Here is a 23,159-nt window from a genome sequence, read left to right as displayed (position 1 = left end):
CCTGCGACCCTCTAGCAGGTGAGCACTGTTCAGCCACCACAGGAGAGATACCCTGGTCCTGGGAGACAGGGTGATCCTTTGATGCATTCGTAAATGGGACACGGACCACTTGTCCAAGAGGTCCCATTGAAAGGTCCTCGCATGGAACCTGCCGAAAGGGATGGCCTCGTATGAAGCCACCATCTTCCCCAGGACCCGCGTGCAATGATGCACTGAAACCTTTTTTGGTTTTAAGAGGTTCCTGACCATGGCTATGAGCTCCTGAACCTTTTCGATCGGAAGAAAAACCTTTTTCTGGTCTGTGTCTAGAATCAGGCCCAAAAAGGTCAGACGCGTTGTAGGGACTAGCTGGGACTTCGGTATATTGAAAATCCAGCCGTGTATCTGCAACGTCTTCATGGACAGAGACACACTGGGGGTCATTCCGAGTTGTTCGCTCGGTAAAAATCTTCGCATCACAGCGATTTTCCGCTTAATGCGCATGCGCAATGTCCGCACTGCGACTGCGCCAAGTAAATTTGCTATGCAGTTAGGATTTTTACTCATGGCTTTTTCTTCGTTCTGGCGATCGTAATGTGATTGACAGGAAATGGGTGTTACTGGGCGGAAACAGGCCGTTTTATGGGCGTGTGGGAAAAAACGCTACCGTTTCCGGAAAAAACGCAGGAGTGGCCAGAGAAACGGAGGAGTGTCTGGGCGAACGCTGGGTGTGTTTGTGACGACAAACCAGGAACGAAACTGACTAAACTGATCGCAGAAGCCGAGTAAGTCTGGAGCTACTCAGAAACTGCTACGAGGTGTGTAATAGCAATATTGCGAATACATCGTTCGCAATTTTAAGATGCTAAGATTCACTCCCAGTAGGCGGCGGCTTAGCATGAGCAAATCTGCTAAAATCCGCTTGCGAGCGAACAACTCGGAATGACCCCCATTGTCCAGCAACTTCTCCCGAGATCTCGCCTTCATGAGGAGATCGTCCAAGTATGGTATAATTGTGACCCCCTGCCTGCGCAGGAGCACCATCATTTCCGCCATTACCTTGGTGAAAATCCTCGGGGCCGTGGAAAGCCCAAACGGCAACGTCTGAAATTGGTAGTGACAGTCCTGCACTGCAAATCTCAGGAACGCCTGATGAGGGGGGAATATCGGAACATGAAGGTATGCATCCTTTATGTCCAGGGACACCATCCAATCCCCCCCCTCCAGGCTGGCGATGACCGCCCTGAGTGATTCCATCTTGAACTTGAACCTCTTCAAGTACAGGTTCAGAGATTTTAGGTTTAAAATGGGTCTGACCGAACCGTCCGGTTTCGGAACCATAAACAGGGTCGAGTAATATCCCTCTCCTTGCTGGAGATGAGGAACTGTGACAATCACCTGTTGAATATACAATTTTTGGATTGCCACCAACACTAGCTCCCTCTCTGGCCCTCGTTCCGAGTTGTTCGCTCGCAAGCTGCTTTTATCAGCTTTGCACACGCTAAGCCGCCGCCTACTGGGAGTGAATCTTAGCTTATCAAAATTGCGAACGAAAGATTAGCAAAATTGCGAATAGACACTTCTTAGCAGTTTCTGAGTAGCTCCACACTTACTCGGCATCTGCGATCAGTTCAGTGCTTGTCGTTCCTGGTTTGACGTCACAAACACACCCAGCGTTCGCCCAGACACTCCTCCGTTTCTCCAGCCACTCCCGCGTTTTTCCCAGAAACGGTAGCGTTTTTTCCGCACACACCCATAAAACGCCCAGTTTCCGCCCAGAAACACCCACTTCCTGTCAATCACAATACGATCACCAGAACGAAGAAAAAATCTCGTAATGTCGTGAGTAAAATACCTAACTGCATAGCAAACTTACTTGGCGCAGTCGCACTGCGGACATTGCGCATGCGCATTAGCGACTAATCGCTCCGTTGCGAGAAAAAAATAACGAGCGAACAACTCGGAATGACCCCCTCTGACGGGGAAGCCGGCAGAGCCGACTTGAAAAACCGGCGAGGAGGCAAGTCTTCGAATTCCAGCCTATATCCCTGAGAAACAATCTCTAATGCCCAGGGATCCACCTGCGAGTGAAACCAGACGTGGCTGAAAGACGAGCCCCCACTAGATCTGCCTCCCCCCGGGAAGCCCCAGCGTCATGCGGTGGACTTTGCAGAGGCAGGGGAGGACTTTTGCTCTTGGGAACTAGCTGTGTGCAGCTTTTTTCCCCTACCTTTCCCTCTGGCAACAAAGGACGATCCCCGTACCTTTTTGTTTTTATTGGAACGAAAGGACTGCATTTGATAATGAGGTGCCTTTTTTGTATGCTGCGGGGGGACATAAGGTAAGAAATTCGACTTACCAGCCGTAGCCGTAGAGACAAGGTCCGAGAGGCCGTCTCCAAACAACTCCTCCCCTTTGTAAGGCAAGGACTTTATATGCCGCTTTGAATCGGCATCTCCCGTCCACTGTCGGGTCCACAAGAGCCGCCTAGCAGAAATAGACATAGCATTTATTCTGGAGCTTAATAAACAAATGTCTCTCTGAGCATCTCTCATATACAAGGCAGCATCTCTGATATGCTCTATGGTCATTTGAATAGCATCCCTATCTAAGGTGTCAATCTCCGTAGATAAGGAATCTGCCCATGCCACAACCGCACTACAAACCCAGGCCGACACCATAGCCGGTCTAGCAATAGTACCTGAATGAGTGTAAATGTGCTTCAAGGTAATTTCCTGCCTGCGGTCAGCAGGTTCCTTGAGGGAAGCCGTATCCTGAGAAGGCAGTGCCACCTTTTTGGACAAGCATGTCAGCGCCTTGTCTACTTTAGGCGAAGATTCCCAGCGTATCCTATCAGTTTGTGGAAAAGGATACGCCATAAGAATCCTTTTGGGAACTTGTGGTCTCCTATCCGGAGATTCCCAAGCCTTTTCGCACAATTCACTTAGGGGGTCATTCCGAGTTGTTCGCTCGCAAGCTGCTTTTAGCAGCTTTGCACACGCTAAGCCGCCGCCTACTGGGAGTGAATCTTAGCATATCAAAATTGCGAACGAAAGATTAGCAGAATTGCGAATAGACACTTCTTAGCAGTTTCTGAGTAGCTCCAGACTTACTCGGCATCTGCGATCAGTTCAGTGCTTGTCGTTCCTGGTTTGACGTCACAAACACACCCAGCGTTCGCCCAGACACTCCTCCGTTTCTCCAGCCACTCCCGCGTTTTTCCCAGAAACTGTAGCGTTTTTTCACACACTCCCATAAAACGGCCTGTTTCCGCCCAGAAACACCCACTTCCTGTCAATCACACTCCGATCACCAGAACGAAGAAAAAACCTTGAAATGCCGTGAGTAAAATTCCTAACTGCATAGCAAATTTACTTGGCGCAGTCGCAGTGCGGACATTGCGCATGCGCATTAGCGACTAATTGCTCCGTTGCGAGAAAAAAATAACGAGCGAACAACTCGGAATGACCCCCTTAGTTCAAATGAGGATGGAAAGGTGACTTCAGGCTTTTTCCCTTTATACATGTGTACCCTCGTGTCAGGGACCGAGGGGTTCTTCAGTAATATGCAAAACCTCTTTAATGGCAATAATCATGTACCGAATACCTTTTGCCACCTTCGGCTGTAATTTTGCATCTTCATAGTCGACACTAGAGTCAGTATCTGACTGTGTCGGTATCTGTGTCATCGATCTGGGATATGGTGCGCTTCTGAGACCCCGAAGGGCCTGGCGCCACAGGGACAGGCATGGACTGGCTACCTGACTGATCCCTAGCTTCTGCCTTGTCTAACCTTTTATGCAATAGATTAACATTTGCATTCAAGACATTCAGCATATCCACCCATTCCGGTGTCGGCGTTGCCGACGGCGACATGACATTCAAGCACTCCCCCTCCACATTAAGCGAGCCTTCCTCGTCAAACATGTCGACACACGCGTACCGACACACTTCACACACACAGGGAACCCCTTTCCTGAAGACAGTATCCCTGTCAAGGCCCTTTGGAGAGACAGAGAGAGAGTATGCCAGCACACACCCCAGCGCAATGATCCTGGAGACCAACACAATATGTTTTTCCCCAGCAGCGCTGTATAATATGTTAGCCGCCAATTATGTGCCCCCCTCTCTTTTAAACACCCCTTCACCGTGTGTAAGCAGGGGAGAGTCAGGGGAGCTTCCTCTCAGCGGTGCTGTGGAGAGAAAATGGCGCTGGTGAGTGCTGAGGGAGAAGCCCCGCCCCCTCGGCGGCGGGCTTCTGTCCCGCTCAAACTTACAAAAATATGGCGGGGGCTCTTTTATAAACATGTACAGTGACCACCTGTACATGTATATTGTCTTTTGCCATAAGAGGTGTTTATATTGCTGCCCAGGGTGCCCCCACCCCCCCTGCGCCCTGCACCCTTACAGTGACCGGAGTGTGTGAGGTGTATGGGAGCAATGACGCACAGCTGCAGTGCTGTGCGTTACCTCAGTGAAGCTGAAGGCTTTTGCCGCCTGACGACTTCTGTCTTCTGTTCTTCTAGCTCTGTGAGGAGAACGGCGGCGCGGCTCCGGGGGTGGACGCCCAGTAAGAACCTGCGTTCACCCCCTCTGGAGCTAATGGTGTCCAGTAGCCGAGGAAGCAGAGCCTATCTTAGACAAGAAGGTCTGCTCCTCTCTCCTCAGTCCCTCGATGCAGGGAGCCTGTTGCCAGCAGTGCTCCCTGTGAAAAAGTAGAAAAAGTAGAGAAAAAATCCAAACAAAAATGCTTTTAGGCAGAGTACTCAGGAGAGCTCTCTGCAGTGCACCCATCCTGCTCTGGGCACAGTGTAAAACTGAGGTCTGGAGGAGGGGCATAGAGGGAGGAGCCAGTGCACACCCAGAGTCCAAAGCTTTCTTAAAGTGCCCTATCTCCTGCGGAGCCCGTCTATTCCCCATGGTCCTTACGGAGTCCCAGCATCCTCAAGGACGTTAGAGAAATATAAATTATATTGGCAGTTTTAGATGAACTATCTATGTGATTACCCACAAATTCCTCCAATACAAGTGTCATCCCCTTTGGAACAGAGAACTATTATAATCTACAATATGCATATAATTTATAGCTGCATAGATTCTACAAGTTTAACAGTATAAGGAATTTGTAACTATCAAGTTACATTGTCAGCAATCTGCTTATGCTGCGTACACACTGGCTGGTATATCGGCTGTTCAGTTGAATTGTGGGCACGTTGGCAGGTGTGTACCAGTGATGTGTCTGTGAACGACGTATCATGTTGGCCCTGCAGTACAGTAGATGTTCGATATATCTGCATATATATCGGTGCATTATGCTGTGTGTACGGACGGATGGCATACTTGCTGCGGGGGCCGACATCACAGCTGGGCGGGCAAATTTAAATGCCCTCCCAGCTGCATGACAGGGACTGACATATATAGCGCCCGTTCGGTAAGTGTGCACACTTACTTTGATCGGCTGTTCAGCTGGCACAACGACGGGTCCACCAACTTATCTGTCAGGTGTGTACCCAGCCTTATTCACTGTCACGGATAATTTGATACATTGTAAATGTAACAACAGCCTTATCCCCACTCATTGCAGCCCATGTAAACATATAACTAAAGTCAAATCTTGTTTTTGCTTTCGTTGCTGCTCCTTCTATATTTTTTCCACTAGATAATTATCATTCAGAGCAGCTGTGTACAGCTTTGCAAAAGCCACAATTCTCATGTGCCAAGGCAGGCATATGACATGGCAAATGGAGAAAGAATATGGCTTTTGTGCCCTGTTGAACATCGTCCCCTGTTATAAATGACCCCAATCTTATGCTACACATTTACTTACTGGAGGTATAGCTTTATTTTATGCAAGTAAATGTGTCAATGCAAATGTAATGTGTAAGTAAGTGAACTTATAAAATAGCGATTACATGATTTGTTATTTAGACAGAGTAGACCCTGGAAATTGCATGGTATGAACCAACATTGTAATAAAATAATCAGGATTAAATACTTTCATAAAATATCAGACTTCATTAGCATTATGAAAGCTTGCCAGACATTTCTTGCCTTTTGTGGCAATAAGCCAATTATTCCTTGTCACCCTGCTGTCATAGCTGCATTGAATTAGTCAGTACAATACACTGTAAGGAGAAAACTCTTACATCCCACAAACTAGGCTCAAACAGCAACATATCCATTTGGTATTGTGTGTGCACAAACCAGGGAAGGTGTCCATTATTAACTGAGATGACTCTGTCGCTTCATTAATTCTTCTGTTAATGCAAATATGAATCCAGACGAGAGTCTTTCAAGATGAAATGAACAAATACATGGAATGGGCAGTGGCAGCCCTAATTTAACCATTTCCATGAGAATGATCTCATCCCTCCGATATGTCATTTATAATGCCGTGTGAAAAGAGCATTAAATGGAGCACCGTGACTTATAACTAGAGATGAGCACCTGACAACAGAGCATTTATGTGCCCATCCATGCCCCACTGATTCTGTGTCTCGTGCTAACCATACACAATACAGATGTTCACGTAGTTGGCCAATGTTATGAGCACTGCGTATGTGTCCCAGTGTTAGTGCACAGAGACGCAGAAGGAATTTGGATGCAGGGAGTGTAGATTTTAGTGGGCTTACCTGGAAGGTAAAAGGGGGTGATTAGGACGACGCAGGCGTGTCCCTAAAGGTGCATACGCACAGTGCGATGTATGCATACAATTTGGACTATATAGTCAAAATCATAAATCATAAGGAAAGTTAGTCAATATCGCATCGTGTGTACACAGCTTGTGATACCGATGCGCGCTCCCATGGGGTCAGTATCGCAAGAAAAAATAGACTGTGCAGGCAAGGCAATTTTGACTATCTAGTACAAAGTATAGTATAGTCAAAATCGCATATAGCTAATATCTCAAGTAAAGATAGTAAAAATCAGAGATATGGTGTGTACATACGGTGAGATTTTTTTCTTACGACTTTGACTATATAGTCACAATCGTAAGAAAAGTTAGTGCAGATTGCAAGCTGAAAGTCACCTTGTGATCCTGATTCGATGCCGATGCGCGGTCCCGCGCGGTCGGCATCTCAAGACTAGATAGACTGTGCAGGCAAGTCAATTTTGACTATCTCTATAGAAGAGATAGTCGAAATTGACACTTAGCCAAAATCGCACATAGTATCGCAAGCACACTCATTATGAGCTTGCGATGCCGACCTAGCCCCTGTCGCATAGTGAGAATCTGGCATAGCCGGAATTTCACCGTGTGTATGGGCCTATAGTCAATATCTTACCATGTGTATGCACCTTAACAACAGATGAGTCTATAAACGCAAAATCGGTCGCATAGAAGTCAGCGGCGCATCTAGAGAGGAGTAGGCCCGTGTGCAGACCCCATTGGGTGCCATTTTATGTGGAGGCCTAGGACTGTAGTTCCATCTGCGCCATTGTTAATCTGGCTCCCGAGTAGACCCAGATAGCAGAGCACAGCATTTCCTCTTACTAGGAGATGACCCTGGACGTAGATGAAACAGCCCAAATGAGCAGCACTAGATAGAACTAGGACGGTAGGTTGAAAAAATGACAAAGACAGGCTAAGCTAAACATCAGTGGAGAAGGCAAGATGTATAGAGGGGTGTAGTACTGGTGCCGGGATCCCGGCAGCATACCGACGCCGGGATCCCGGCGGGGAGGGGCGAGTTCAGCAAGCCCCTTGCGGGCTCGCTGCGCTCGCCACGCTGCGGGCTCGGTGGCGTCCTGCGGTCGCCACGGGTTCTATTCCCACTCTATGGGTGTCATGGACACCCACGAGTGGAAATAGTCCCCGTTGGTCGGCATGCCGACCATCGGGATAGTGAGCCGTCGGGCTCGTGGAGGAGGTCATGTGACTGTCAGTCAGCTGACCGGCGGTCACATGAATACCACCCGTATAGAGGGGTGATAGCTTATACAGTAGCATTGGGGGAGTGAGAAGCACACCATCACAGGGTTCTTATTGAGATTTGAAACCTATTACTAAGGTATACTTTCTGTATATTCATGTTATTATTTATTATTATAAATTATTATATTTGCATTTTATTATTATGAATTATGACTGAAGTTATTATGACAGGTTATCATTCCCTAAACTTTACAATCACTTACACAATTGTCAAGAATTCAAAACCTGTCTCATAGTAAGTATATGCCAGATACCATATCAGTCAGGGTCAGGGCCGGTTCTAGATCATGTGGCACCCAGGGCGAAAGTTTCCATTAGCAGCCCCATCTCTAGAGCCGGCCCTAACCAATATGATGCCCTAGGCAAGATTGTGGCTGGTGCCCCCTAGCACATACGCTAGTTCCACCTCTGACCCTGTACCCCTTTCCCAGCACCATCACCCCTCACCCATAGCAGTCCTCATTTTGGTGCTCCTATCCCCTATATTTTAAGTAGTAACAGTGTGCACATTCAGTGCGCAGCCCATAATGGGCCGTGTTCTTGCTGGGAAGGGGCATGGCCACACAATAATACCTCCAGTTGAAATTACGCCACACAGTACTGCATCACATCATATCATGCAATAGTGTCTCTTATTCACGTTACATCACACAGTAGTACCACGTTACTCCTCACAGTAGTGCCCCTTATTCACATTACACCACACCATATTGCTCTTTATTCACATTAGACCACACAGTAGTGCCCGTTCTCTACGTTACGCCACAAAGTAGTACACCTTATACATATAATGCCGCCCATTAGTAATGCATTTGGTATGCAGATAAAGCCGCAGTCACACACAGAGAATAGGCATTCTGCATATCATTTTAATCAGCAGAAGCTGCTTGTGCCCCTAGGCATTCCAAATGCCCTAGGCATTTGCCTAGTTTGCCTATGCCTGGGGCCGGCCCTGCCCACCTCCCCATGTAAAATAGGGGCAGTGCGCATCGAAGGCACACGTCACAAAATAGGAGCATGGCTTCATGAGGAAGGGGCATTGCCAAATAATAATACCAGTTTACATTACACCACACAGTAGTGCCCCATAGAGCCATTTCACACTGGCTGGGTTCCGCCGGCTGTCAAAATCCTAGACAGCTTTTTGCTGCAGCCGCATTTTAGAAATTAATGAAAAGTTATTTGTCCTTTCAAAAGGCACAGGCACAGACACTGCTGGTTACTGTGTTGCAGCCAGGAATATCCACTGAATAGCATGGCTGCAGTCAGAGGTGTATCTAGGGGTCCGAGCGCCCCTGGCAAAGTAAGGGACTGGCGCCCCCCCATATTTGTAATGGCGAAGGCTGAAAAAAGCGCGTGGCCACTCAATAGTACCCCAAATTCAAATTACACCACACAGTAGTGCCCCTTACTCACATTACACTGCATTACATTCATCTAAGTGTGAAGAAATGATGTATTTTGAAAGGTGAATAGTCAGAAGGTATCTACAGCCATTATAGCGGTTTGTGGCACACACATAGTCACTGCAGGGGCTATGTAGCCTCCAGTTACGGAATGAGCAAGAAGTCGGTAATGAATGGGTTGATAATCCTAGAACTTGGTATTATTAAAGGCAACAGGTAAAGAGCAACAACTCGCAGCCATAATGTCAACTGATTAGGACAGGAGCTGAGCAGCTGATACACCCAGGGCTGGCACGAGCAAAAAAACTTTGGTAAGTGAATATATATTTTGGCGTCCCTTAGTGAAATATATTAGGGCATGGCTTCATATGGAAGGGGTGTGACCACAGAATAGTATCGTACCAATGCACACGGAGGGAGGCGGCAACGGTGGGCTGTGAGACGGGATGTGTATAGTTTACTTTTTATGGCACTGTGCAGCAGGCAACCCCCTCCTCTCAGCCAACAGCTGCCTAATCACCAGCAGCAGGCACATGGCACAGAAAGTACACAGCAGGCAATCACCTCAGACTGGGAGCAGAAGCACAGTGCCCAGCAGAGCTCCTATGTTCTTTCCGGCCATGTGACCCTCCTCCCTAGCTCCGTCCACTCCGGCTCTCTCTGTCATAGGTACATACTTGTGGGCAAGGTGATAGACATGTGCGGTCATCCGTGCATTACAGTGCTGACTGCGGTGCTTATTGCGAACATAGATGTTGGGCAGGGACTCTTCTGGCCAGTAGGTCACCGATCCTTCCGGACTCTGCCTGCAGGGGTATCCTGCCGTCTCTCCCCACAGAACCCGCCCAGCACCGACTCACTCTCTTCCCTGCGTCTGCACTCATTCTCCCTCTGCACCTACACTCTCTCCCCAGCACCTACACTCACACCCTGCACTCTCTCCTCTGCACTCTCTCCCTTGCATCTACACTCTCTCACTGCACCTACAGTATATCTCTTGCGCTTGCACTCTCACCCTGCGCCTACACTCCATCCCTTGTGCCTGCACCTACATTTGCTCCCCGACACCTACATTCTCTCCCCTATGCCTGTACCTACACTCCCCTGTGCCTACAGTTCCTCCCCTATGCTTGCACTCTCTACCCTTCACCTCATCAGACCTGGTGCTCTTTGCAGCCGCATACTCTGCCTAATGGTAGAACCGGCATTTGATACTGTATTGCACTCTGAAATCAGGGACATAGTAAAGGTGGGTACACACTGGCTGATATATCGGGCGTTCTATTGAATGGCTGATATATCGCGGGTCCGTCGGCCAATGTGTACGGCCGATATGTCTGTGAACTCCGTCGTTCACAGACATATAGCGTCGGCCATGCAGCACAGCCTACGGCCAATATATCTGCTGATATATTGGCGCATCGCTGTGTGTGTACGGGCGACTAGCTGGCCGGCCGCCCGTACACATGCTGCTGTGGCCGGCGGTGATTGACAGCTGAACTGGGTGGGAGTGTGTACACGCCCGCCCAGTTCATGACATCAGTCCCCCGACGGATCGGGCAGTGTGTATGCACAGCACACTGCCCGATCCGTCCATAGATATATCTGCAGATCAATTGATCTGCAGATATATCTATCACTGTGTACCCATCTTAAGACATGGCTTATAAAGAATAAGAATATATGATTACTTAGAAGCAGGTAATACAGAAAGGGGCTTGCCTGGGCTGTGCAATGGTCAGTGTATAAACTGTGTCAAACCAGGTGTCTCAGGCTTGGAACTCCCACTCCACCCATCATTATCCCCCCTCCTCAATTCCCTCCAACCCTCACTTGCATTTACTATCACCAGCAACATCCTGTCCTGACAGAGCACACTGCACCCGCCACCCATGACCAGATCATGCCCCGGCCAGAACAATAACAGTTTTCTCTTAACCCCTTCCCTACCAGGCAGCACAGACTATGTGCTTGCCTCCTGACTAGAAATAAAGCAGCACAGACTTCACTGCACACTCGCTGCTGCTCGCCTCTCACCATCCATCACTCGTGCCTGTGCTGACATGCAGGCTGTGAGAGGAGGGAAGGACTCGGACGGAACAGCTGCCAGAGGATTAACCCTGCCACTACCCTATTATATGTTTACCACAACCGCTGTACTCACAAGTTACAGCGGGTCACGTCACTCACTGTTCACTGCTTAGCTGCCTTGAACATCCCGCGGCTGCTGACAAGTACAGTGCACGCCTACTCTGGGCATACAGCCAATAGACATGCAGCTGTACCAGGCAAGGTGGCTTCTGGGAGTTGTAGTTTGTTTAGTTTTTTTTCACTTTGTGCGGCTGCGGGTGGCACCGCTGGGTGGCGCCCCTCCTCTGCTGGCGCCCCTGGCGAGTGCCATCCTGGCCAAAGCATAGATACGCCCCTGGCTGCAGTGCTGTGGCCGTGCCATCCCTGAAGGCATTGAAAGTTTGAAACGTGTGTGGATGGGCTCTCACACACAACGGATATTTTTTCTGCTGCCACTGCGCATAGCATTAAACACAGCTCAAAGCCATTGTGTGTGAAAAGGCAGTGACGGCTGGTAAAAAAAACTGTCAGGCTTTTGCTGGCTTTTTGCCGACCGGTGAAAACAGCCTAGTGTGAAATAGCCCTTATACACATTATGCCAGGTAAAGCCCCTTATACAACACAAGAAAAACAAAAACACATGAAAAAAAAACCCGATTCATGCCCTTTACAATATTTTTCATTATTCCTCCTTATAGTAATGCCTCTTACACATTATGCCACACACCGTAATGCCCACTACACAGTATTCCACACACTGTAATGCCCACTACACATTATTCCACACACCGTAATGCCCATTGCACATAATGACACACACAGTAACGTCAATTACACGTTATGGTACACACCGTAATGCCTATTACAACTTCTGCCACACACCATAATGCCCATTGCACATTATGCCACACACCAAAATGCCCATTACATTTTATGCCGCACGCCATAATGCCTATTACATGTTATGCCACACAATGTAATGTCCATTACACGTTATGCCACACACCGTAATGCCTATTACACGTTATGCCACACACCGTAATGTCCATTACACATTATGTCACACACCGTAATGCCTATTACATGTTATGCCACACATCGTAATGCCTGTTACACGTTATGCCACACACTGTGTTGCCTATTAGATGTTATGCTACACACCATAATGCCCATTACACATTATGCCACACATCATAATTGCCCATTACCCACTATGCCACACACCGTAATGCCCGTTACACATTATGCCATACATTGTAATGCCTATTACACATTATGCCACATACAGTTATGCCCCTGACACCATTTTATGCCCCACACACAATAATGTCCCTTACAAATTATGCCCCACAGTAAAGCTTCTAATTATTTCAAAATTACCTGCTCGCTGCCAGGGGCCTCATGCTCGTTTCCAAGGGTTTCCTTATCTGGGTTCCATGCGCATTGCCAGGGGTTTCCTGCTCATTGCTGGGTTCTCATGCTCACTGCCAGGGGTCTCTTGCTCACTGCCAGGGGTTTCCTGCTCATTGCCATGGGGTTCATGCTCGCCGCCCGAACTCTGCTCTCCAGCTGTAGCAGGCGCCATGAGCTGGATGGGCGCACACTGCAGCCGATACCATTGAGGTAAACACTCAGACGTTAGAGGTCTTACTCGACCTCTAGCGTCTGTGTCCCTACTCTCCTCCAGACACTAGAGGTCAAATAGGACATTTAGCGTCTTAGTGTTTCCTTCAATGGTATCGGCTGCAGCAGTCGCCCACCCAGCCAACAGTACCTGCTGCAGCCACGGTGCGGGTGGACGGCGGGCGCTTGCGAGGTGACTGCGGCCACGCCCTCAAACTGCAGCGGCCCGGGTGGCCGTCTGTCTTACCTTCACCCAAAACACTCCTGGTCAGGGTGTACCTTTGGGACACAGACTTCATCTACTCACTGTATAGTATAGCTGCCTTATGACACTGCATTTCTCACTTGTATTTCTACTTTAGCTAATCTTCAAAACACAAAACTGCAACATACTACCTATCCTATAGTATATTATATAGCACACTGCAGAGTTGATCAATGGGAGACAAGTCCAATGATGCTATTTAATACCAAATCCCCTACCCCTCCCCTCTGCATCTATTCTCCGAAAATTCCCTGGACAACCTTTCTAACTATCAGCAAGTATAATCTTAGCTCCTCTCTCACTTTCTCATAAGCCCTTTTATCTAGCTATTTTACCTGACAGTGCATTATAATGCATTATTTCTACATTTGTTTTTAGGAAGCCTCTTTGCTCCTCTCTTCTGTTACTGAAAATGCGTATTCTCTCCTATTAAACCAGTTACATCAGTAGCGTTCATTTGTTTTCTGATAAATTATCAATTTGCTGTAGTTCTCTAGATTTAACACTTCAGCTCAAAATTAATTCCAAAGCCATATCCTTATATTTAAGATTTTACAATGCAGCTTCTTCTAGTTTTGAATTCTCTTGCAGTTTATATTAGGTAGTAACAAATGGTCACAAAGAAATAGAATCACCTACTGTATGTCCACTGCCTGCCCAGTAATGCTGTGTTCTTCACCGTGTATTCATAAATACTGACAATGTTTTTGTTTAAACGTTGATGAAATCACATCTTCACAGAACCTAAGATGCTTCTCAAGTTTAAAATTACGATTGATTTTAATCCCATATCAGTGGCGCACCCAGGGGGGGTTTCCGAGCACCCAGAAACCCCCATCACAAAAAAAATGTTTTTTTTTTTGTTTGTTTTTTAGCTGCATGAGTATTATTAATGGCTGTCTAGCGTCCTCTACAGCCTGCCGTCTTCCTGGTGGCACTTGTAAGTGCAATAAAAGTTTACTTTATTTGAATTATAGTACATATATATCCATGTGCATACATATATACACATGTATATACATACATATAAACACACACACACATATGATATATATATACATGTGCATATATATATATATATATATATATATATATGTGTACTGTATGTGTGTGTACATATATATATATATATATATATATGTATGCATGTTTAATATGCTATGTATATGTATGTGTGTATATATATATATATATATACACACAGACACACTAGTTTTACGGACCCAGCATATACTGGGTCACCTCAGTCCCAACCCCCGTGATTGGCTCCGCCCAGTTCTGGAAACCCCCCCATGCAAATCCTGCGTTTGCCACTGCATATTTGAAGGAAGTAAATTCTGAAAAAGTAGGTACTAAATAGATCACAATTGGTGAAACATTTGTTGTATATTCTTTCTAATTATGATCTTTATTAAGTAAGTCACCCTCAAGTCTACATTATAGATGTTCTAATGTGTTCTCAATATCAATGCTTTTTTTCCCCCCTCAATAAGCAAAACAGAAGCAAAAACAGGTAAGTGTCTTATGGCTATCGCATGTTAAAAATAGATAAATAATAAATGTTATTCACTCACAAATCTATATAACTACTGAACGTTATAGAGGCATATTTATGTAATATACTATACTAATTATAGGTTTTCAGATCTGATAAGTATAATATCTTATTGCTGCTGTTCTCGGCAACAAGAAATTATACGTCACCTGAATGTCCTATTCTTCATGTTGGAGATAAAACCTTCTCCTATATCAAGTTCCTTCGGTTGTCTGTTTAAATACCTTTGACCAGTCGATTGGGAGACTCAATCAGACGACATCACGCTTGGTTATGTTGATAAGAATGAGCCCACTTTGGTTTATTGTCTAGGGGTTCTTATAGGCATGTACAGGAATTTGTTACACGTCACAAAACATAAGCATAAGCGTCATTTCTCACACATAGAAATTATGAGACATTACAATCCTTGAGAGTCAGTCTGTAGACACTGTTCCCAAAACATTACCGTTCTCAAAAACATCACTGTTCTCAAAACATGTTCCAGGAGATAAGCGATTAGCTTAACCTTAATTCTCAGAAGAACTTTTCTCTAACTAATAAAATGTCAGCATTACTTATAACTTTAAAGCAAAAGTGTTTCTTTATATTCAAACAAATGGCTACGGTTATACAAAATGGCTGAAAACTATTCTAGCATGATGCGGTCTCTTTCATTCACATGCAGGGATAGGAGCCCCGCCATGTTATCTTGGGGTTCTGCGCATGTGCAGTCTACTGACCATTGCAAGATTTGCAAAATGTAGCCAATAGGCTACAGCAGCTAACGCCATCTAGCTGCCAACTTCCAAAATGTAGTACACCTGGCAGCTTTGCAGCCCCTATTTCTATGGTAGCTGTGGCTGCTGTCGTATATGGGGAGGTAGCGGCAGATACTGTATGGAGATATCTGCTGCAGTCTCTTCTTCATACATTTGGGGGATCATTATTATTTGTGGGTATTCCTGAAAACGGGTGTTTTGAGGGGATATGCTGCAAATATTCAATATAAATAGGCCCGAATAGAGATAATTTACATAGAAGTTTCTGGTATGGAAAATGTAAAAGTGATCCTTGCCCCTCAATGCTCCAGATTTTAGGCCTGATTCTGAGACACGTGCAAGTCCAAATGCGACTACATCTAGCAACGTTTAGCAAACTGCCATGCGTCGTGGACTGTACACGCATCTTTAACTTACAAGTTATTCTGACTTGTTTGCATCTCAGTGTTTTCTCTGTGATGGCTTAATTGCACATTACTGGGTGGCAACAGAGCATTTGCAAGTGAAATATGCTGTGGGCGTGTAGCCAAAGTTATGTCCTATTCGGCAACACACGCCATTTTCAGTGGTATCTTCTGCACCAAGCACGGGGAGGGTCTAAGGGGCAGTAATAGTGATCCTTGCTACTCTCTCGGCTGGGGGGATGGGGGCAGTGCTGTCGCATTGATACATATAACTCAAAATTCATATAGTCAAACAGGATCATTGTGGGCAACTGTAATGATTTTTCTCTAACGTCCTAGTGGATGCTGGGGACTCCGTCAGGACCATGGGGATTAGCGGCTCCGCAGGAGACAGGGCACAAAAATAAAGCTTTAGGATCAGGTGGTGTGCACTGGCTCCTCCCCCTATGACCCTCCTCCAAGCCTCAGTTAGGTTTTTGTGCCCGTCCGAGCAGGGTGCAATCTAGGTGGCTCTCCTAAAGAGCTGCTTAGAAAAAGTTTTTAGGTTTTTTATTTTCAGTGAGTCCTGCGGGCAACAGGCTCACTGCAACGAGGGACTTAGGGGAGAAGAAGTGAACTCACCTGCGTGCAGGATGGATTGGCTTCTTAGGCTACTGGACACCATTAGCTCCAGAGGGATCGAACACAGGCCCAGCCATGGAGTCCGGTCCCGGAGCCGCGCCGCCGACCCCCTTACAGATGCCGAAAAGCGAAGAGGTCCAGAAACCGGCGGCAGAAGACTTTTCAGTCTTCATGAGGTAGCGCACAGCACTGCAGCTGTGCGCCATTGTTGTCACACACTTCACACCAGCGGTCACGGAGGGTGCAGGGCGCTGCAGGGGGCGCCCTGGGCAGCAATGAGAATACCTTGTTCTGGCTAAAAAATACATCACATATAGCCCTTGGGGCTATATGGATGTAGTTAACCCCTGCCAGGTCTCACAAACTCCGGAGAAGAGCCCGCCGAAATAGGGGGCGGGGCCTATCTCCTCAGCACACAGCGCCATTTTCCTGCTCAGCTCCGCTGCGAGGAAGGCTCCCAGGACTCTCCCCTGCACTGCACTACAGAAACAGGGTAAAAAAGAGAGGGGGGGGCACTTTTTTTGGCGTTTTTGATATATATTAAGCTGCTATAAGGGAGACAACACTTCTATAGGGTTGTTCCTATATATTTATAGCGCTTGGGTGTGTGCTGGCAAACTCTCCCTCTGTCTCCCCAAAGGGCTAGTGGGGTCCTGTCTTCGATAAGAGCATTCCCTGTGTGTCTGCTGTGTGTCGGTACGTGTGTGTCGACATGTATGAGGACGATGTTGGTGTGGAGGCGGAGCAATTGCCGGTAATGGTGATGTCACCCCCTAGGGAGTCGACAACGGAATGGATGGCTTTATTTATGGAATTACGTGATAATGTCAGCACATTACAAAAATCAGTTGACGACATGAGACGGCCGGAAAACCAGTTAGTACCTGTACAGGCGTCTCAGACACCGTCAGGGGCTGTAAAACGCCCTTTACCTCAGTCGGTCGACACAGACCCAGACACGGACACCGAATCTAGTGTGGACGGTGAAGAAACAAACGTATTTTCCAGTAGGGCCACACGTTATATGATCACGGCAATGAAGGAGGCTTTACATATATCTGATACTGCATGTACCACAAAAAGGGGTATTATGTGGGGTCTGAAAAAACTACCTGTAGTTTTTCCTGAATCAGACGAATTGAATGAAGTGTGTGATGAAGCGTGGGTTAACCCCGATAGAAAACTGCTAATTTCAAAGAAGTTATTGGCATTATATCCTTTCCCGCCAGAGGTTAGGGCGCGCTGGGAAACACCCCCTAGGGTGGATAAGGCGCTCACACGCTTATCAAAACAAGTGGCGTTACCGTCTCCTGAAACGGCCGCCCTCAAGGATCCAGCAGATAGGAGGCTGGAAACTACCCTGAAAAGTATATACACTCATACTGGTGTTATACTGCGACCAGCCATCGCCTCTGCATGGATGTGCAGTGCTGGGGTGGTTTGGTCGGATTCCCTGACTGAAAATATTGATACCCTGGATAGGGACAGTATTTTACTGACTATAGAGCATTTAAAGGATGCATTTCTATATATGCGAGATGCACAGAGGGATATTTGCACTCTGGCATCGAGAGTAAGTGCGATGTCCATATCTGCCAGAAGAAGTTTATGGACGCGACAATGGTCAGGTGATGCGGATTCCAAACGGCATATGGAAGTATTGCCGTATAAGGGGGAGGAATTATTTGGGGTCGGTCTATCGGATTTGGTGGCCACGGCAACAGCCGGGAAATCCACCTTTTTACCTCAGGTCCCCTCCCAACAAAAAAAGACACCGTCTTTTCAGCCGCAGTCCTTTCGTTCCTATAGGAACAAGCGGGCGAAAGGACAGTCATATTTGCCCCGAGGCAAAGGAAAGGGTAAGAGAGTGCACCAAGCAGCTTCTTCCCAGGAGCAGAAGCCCCCCCCCAGCTTCTGCAAAGCCCTCAGCATGACGTTGGGGCTTTACAAGCGGACTCAGGGGCGGTGGGGGGTCGACTCAAGAATTTCAGCGCACAGTGGGCTCACTCACAGGTGGACCCCTGGATCCTGCAGATAATATCTCAGGGTTACAGGTTGGAATTCGAGAAGTCTCCCCCTCGCCGGTTCCTAAAGTCTGCTCTGCCAACGTCTCCCTCAGACAGGGCGACGGTATTGGAAGCCATTCACAAGCTGTATTCTCAGCAGGTGATAGTCAAGGTACCCCTCCTACAACAGGGAAAGGGGTATTATTCCACACTATTTGTGGTACCGAAGCCGGACGGCTCGGTAAGACCTATTCTAAATCTGAAATCTTTGAACCTGTACATACAAAAATTCAAGTTCAAGATGGAGTCACTCAGAGCAGTGATAGCGAATCTGGAAGAAGGGGACTTTATGGTGTCCCTGGACATCAAGGATGCTTACCTGCATGTCCCAATTTGCCCTTCACATCAAGGGTACCTCAGGTTCGTGGTGCAAAACTGTCATTATCAGTTTCAGACGCTGCCGTTTGGATTGTCCACGGCACCTCGGGTCTTTACCAAGGTAATGGCCGAAATGATGTTTCTTCTACGAAGAAAAGGCGTATTAATTATCCCTTACTTGGACGATCTCCTGATAAGGGCAAGGTCCAGGGAACAGCTGGGGGACGTAGTAGCACTAACCCAAATAGTGCTGCAACAGCACGGGTGGATTCTGAATTTTCCAAAATCTCAATTGACCCCGACGACACGTCTGCTGTTCCTGGGAATGATTCTGGACACGGTTCAGAAAAAGGTGTTTCTTCCGGAGGAGAAAGCCAAGGAGTTATCCGAACTTGTCAGGAACCTCCTAAAACCAGGGAAAGTGTCTGTGCATCAATGCACAAGAGTCCTGGGAAAGATGGTGGCTTCTTACGAAGCGATTCCATTCGGCAGATTCCACGCACAAACTTTTCAGTGGGATCTGCTGGACAAATGGTCCGGATCGCATCTGCAGATGCATCAGCGGATAACCTTGTCGCCACGGACAAGGGTGTCTCTTCTGTGGTGGTTGCAGAGTGCTCATCTGTTAGAGGGCCGCAGATTCGGCATACAGGACTGGGTCCTGGTGACCACGGATGCCAGTCTGAGAGGCTGGGGAGCGGTCACACAGGGAAGAAACTTCCAGGGAGTATGGTCAAACCTGGAGATGTCTCTTCACATAAATATACTGGAGCTAAGAGCGATTTACAATGCTCTAAGCCTGGCAAAACCCCTGCTTCAGGGTCAGCCGGTGTTGATCCAGTCGGACAACATCACGGCAGTCGCCCACGTAAACAGACAGGGCGGCACAAGAAGCAGGAGAGCAATGGCAGAAGCTGCAAGGATTCTTCGCTGGGCGGAAGATCATGTGATAGCACTGTCAGCAGTGTTCATTCCGGGAGTGGACAACTGGGAAGCAGACTTCCTCAGCAGACACGATCTACACCCGGGAGAGTGGGGACTTCATCCAGAAGTCTTCCACATGATTGTGAACCGTTGGGAAAAACCAAAGGTGGACATGATGGCGTCTCGCCTCAACAAAAAACTGGACAGGTATTGCGCCAGGTCAAGAGACCCTCAGGCAATAGCTGTGGACGCTCTGGTAACGCCGTGGGTGTTCCAGTCAGTGTATGTGTTTCCTCCTCTGCCTCTCATACCAAAAGTACTGAGAATTATACGGCAAAGGGGAGTAAGAACGATACTCGTGGCTCCGGATTGGCCAAGAAGAACTTGGTACCCGGAACTTCAGGAGATGCTCACGGAAGATCCGTGGCCTCTACTTCTAAGACGGGACCTGCTTCAGCAGGGACCGTGTCTATTCCAAGACTTACCGCGGCTGCGTTTGACGGCATGGCGGTTGAACGCCGAATTCTAAGGGAAAAAGGCATTCCGGAAGAGGTCATTCCTACACTGGTAAAAGCCAGGAAGGAGGTGACTGCACAACATTATCACCGCATTTGGAGAAAATATGTTGCGTGGTGTGAGGCCAGGAAGGCCCCCACGGAGGAATTTCAATTGGGTCGATTCCTACATTTCCTGCAAACAGGATTGTCTATGGGCCTCAAGTTGGGGTCCATTAAGGTTCAAATTTCGGCCCTGTCGATTTTCTTCCAGAAAGAATTGTCTTCAGTTCCTGAAGTCCAGACTTTTGTAAAAGGAGTACTACATATACAGCCCCCGGTTGTGCCCCCAGTGGCTCCGTGGGACCTTAATGTAGTTTTGGATTTTCTCAAATCCCATTGGTTTGAGCCACTCAAATCGGCGGATTTGAAATATCTATACATGGAAAGTAACCATGCTACTGGCCCTGGCTTCAGCCAGGAGAGTGTCAGAATTGGCGGCTTTATCGTATAAAAGCCCATATCTGATTTTCCATTCGGACAGGGCAGAACTGCGGACGCGTCCTCATTTTCTGCCTAAGGTGGTGTCAGCGTTTCACCTGAACCAGCCTATTGTGGTGCCTGCGGCTACTAGCGATTTGGAGGATTCCAAGTTGCTGGACGTTGTCAGGGCATTGAAAATATATATTTCAAGGACGGCTGGAGTCAGAAAATCTGACTCGCTGTTTATACTGTATGCACCCAACAAGCTGGGTGCTCCTGCTTCTAAGCAGACGATTGCTCGTTGGATTTGTAGCACAATTCAACTTGCACATTCTGTGGCAGGCCTGCCACAGCCTAAATCTGTCAAGGCCCATTCCACAAGGAAGGTGGGCTCATCCTGGGCGGCTGCCCGAGGGGTCTCGGCATTACAACTCTGCCGAGCAGCTACGTGGTCGGGGGAGAACACGTTTGTAAAATTCTACAAATTTGATACCCTGGCTAAAGAGGACCTGGAGTTCTCTCATTCGGTGCTGCAGAGTCATCCGCACTCTCCCGCCCGTTTGGGAGCTTTGGTATAATCCCCATGGTCCTGACGGAGTCCCCAGCATCCACTAGGACGTTAGAGAAAATAAGATTTTACTTACCGATAAATCTATTTCTCGTAGTCCGTAGTGGATGCTGGGCGCCCATCCCAAGTGCGGATTGTCTGCAATACTTGTACATAGTTATTGTTACAAAGAAATCGGGTTGTTATTGTTGTGAGCCGTCTGTTCAGAGGCTCCTACGTTGTCATACTGTTAACTGGGTTCAGATCACAAGTTGTACGGTGTGATTGGTGTGGCTGGTATGAGTCTTACCCGGGATTCAAAATCCTTCCTTATTGTGTACGCTCGTCCGGGCACAGTATCCTAACTGAGGCTTGGAGGAGGGTCATAGGGGGAGGAGCCAGTGCACACCACCTGATCCTAAAGCTTTATTTTTGTGCCCTGTCTCCTGCGGAGCCGCTAATCCCCATGGTCCTGACGGAGTCCCCAGCATCCACTACGGACTACGAGAAATAGATTTATCGGTAAGTAAAATCTTATTATTATTTATTTATTGCAAGTTATTTGTATAGCGCACACATATTCCACATCGCATACAGAGAATATTTGCCTATGCACATCAGTCCTTGCCCCAGTGGAGCTTACAATCTATATTCCCTACCACACATACCCGCACACACATTCACACTTGGGTTCATTTTTGTCAGGAGCCAATTAACCTACCAGTATAGTTTTGGATTGTGGGAGGAAACCGGAGTACCTGGAGGAAACCCACGCAAGTACGGGGAGAATATACAAACTCCACACAGTTAGGGCCATAGTGGGAATCGAACCCACGACCTCAGTGCTGTGAAGCAGTAAATCTAACCATTACACCTTGTGATCGCATTATGTGTGACTCAGAATCAGACCCTTTTTGTGTAATACTGTCCACTGTGCCCTATTCTTGAAACTTGAAACAGGGCTACAGGGGACTGATTTCTGTTGTTATACTGGAAACAGGAACAGCGTTTTCCCAGTCACCACACATACCTGTTGTAGACTGGTTGATTCATTCACCTTCCTTTTTGAACGGCAATGGAAATGTACAGTAGGTGATTTTTTTTCCATGGGGCACACAATGAGACATGAGGTGTGAGGGCACAGTTATCCCCTTTCCTGCCCAGGTAATATCTCCCTCTCTGACAGCGGACATGGGTCCCCTTCCATCTATTATACAAACTGACTCAACATTTTTTACATGAGCCATATACACTATAAAGGACAGATATTGCCACTTTTGTCATTGCCAGAAGGGTTGGGGAAGACATCAGCCAGTCAGCACATTAAAGGAATTATTGCGTCATTTCACATACAATACTGTTATGTTACATTGGTATAACATTATCTTTCCTTAGGTGTGACTAGGCAATAGCAATGTTTATTCACATACAGGATGAAAGCATGATGGTCTAACAATGATAATATTACAATAGATCAATCACTGATCTAGCCATGTGGATGCCATGTACTTGTCAACAAGACAAAATCTTGAGTCAGCTTACACATACTCATATGTTTAAATGGGATGTAGTTCCGGGATCCCGGGTCGGTATGGTGACCTCCGGGATCCCGACCGCCGGTCTTCCCTAATAGTTTGGTAGCCATCAGCTATAAAGGGATGTAGTCAGGATGTCTACAGTCACTAGCGACAGTCACTAGCGACAGTGA

At 47.3% G+C, this 23,159-nt stretch overlaps 1 protein-coding gene across 5 annotated transcripts in view; it reads left to right on the top strand.

Moving 5' to 3' along the window:
• CACNB3 (calcium voltage-gated channel auxiliary subunit beta 3) overlaps window positions 1-23,159 on the top strand; it is a 426,341-nt gene that overhangs the window by 330,221 nt on the left and 72,961 nt on the right. For 4 of the 5 annotated variants that reach the window (XM_063952739.1, XM_063952732.1, XM_063952727.1 and 1 more), the window contains exon 6: window positions 14,772-14,791. The exons of the other annotated variant lie outside the window; for it this stretch is intronic. In XM_063952739.1, the coding sequence (XP_063808809.1) occupies window positions 14,772-14,791 (20 nt within the window). The remainder of the gene's footprint in view (window positions 1-14,771; window positions 14,792-23,159) is intronic. 5 annotated transcript variants of the gene reach the window in all.

Source organism: Pseudophryne corroboree, chromosome 2, assembly GCF_028390025.1.
Source record: "Pseudophryne corroboree isolate aPseCor3 chromosome 2, aPseCor3.hap2, whole genome shotgun sequence".
In the NCBI taxonomy this organism is placed as follows: domain Eukaryota; kingdom Metazoa; phylum Chordata; class Amphibia; order Anura; family Myobatrachidae; genus Pseudophryne; species Pseudophryne corroboree.
Note: the sequence above shows the minus strand (reverse complement) of the source record. Positions and strands in the feature narration are given on the sequence as shown.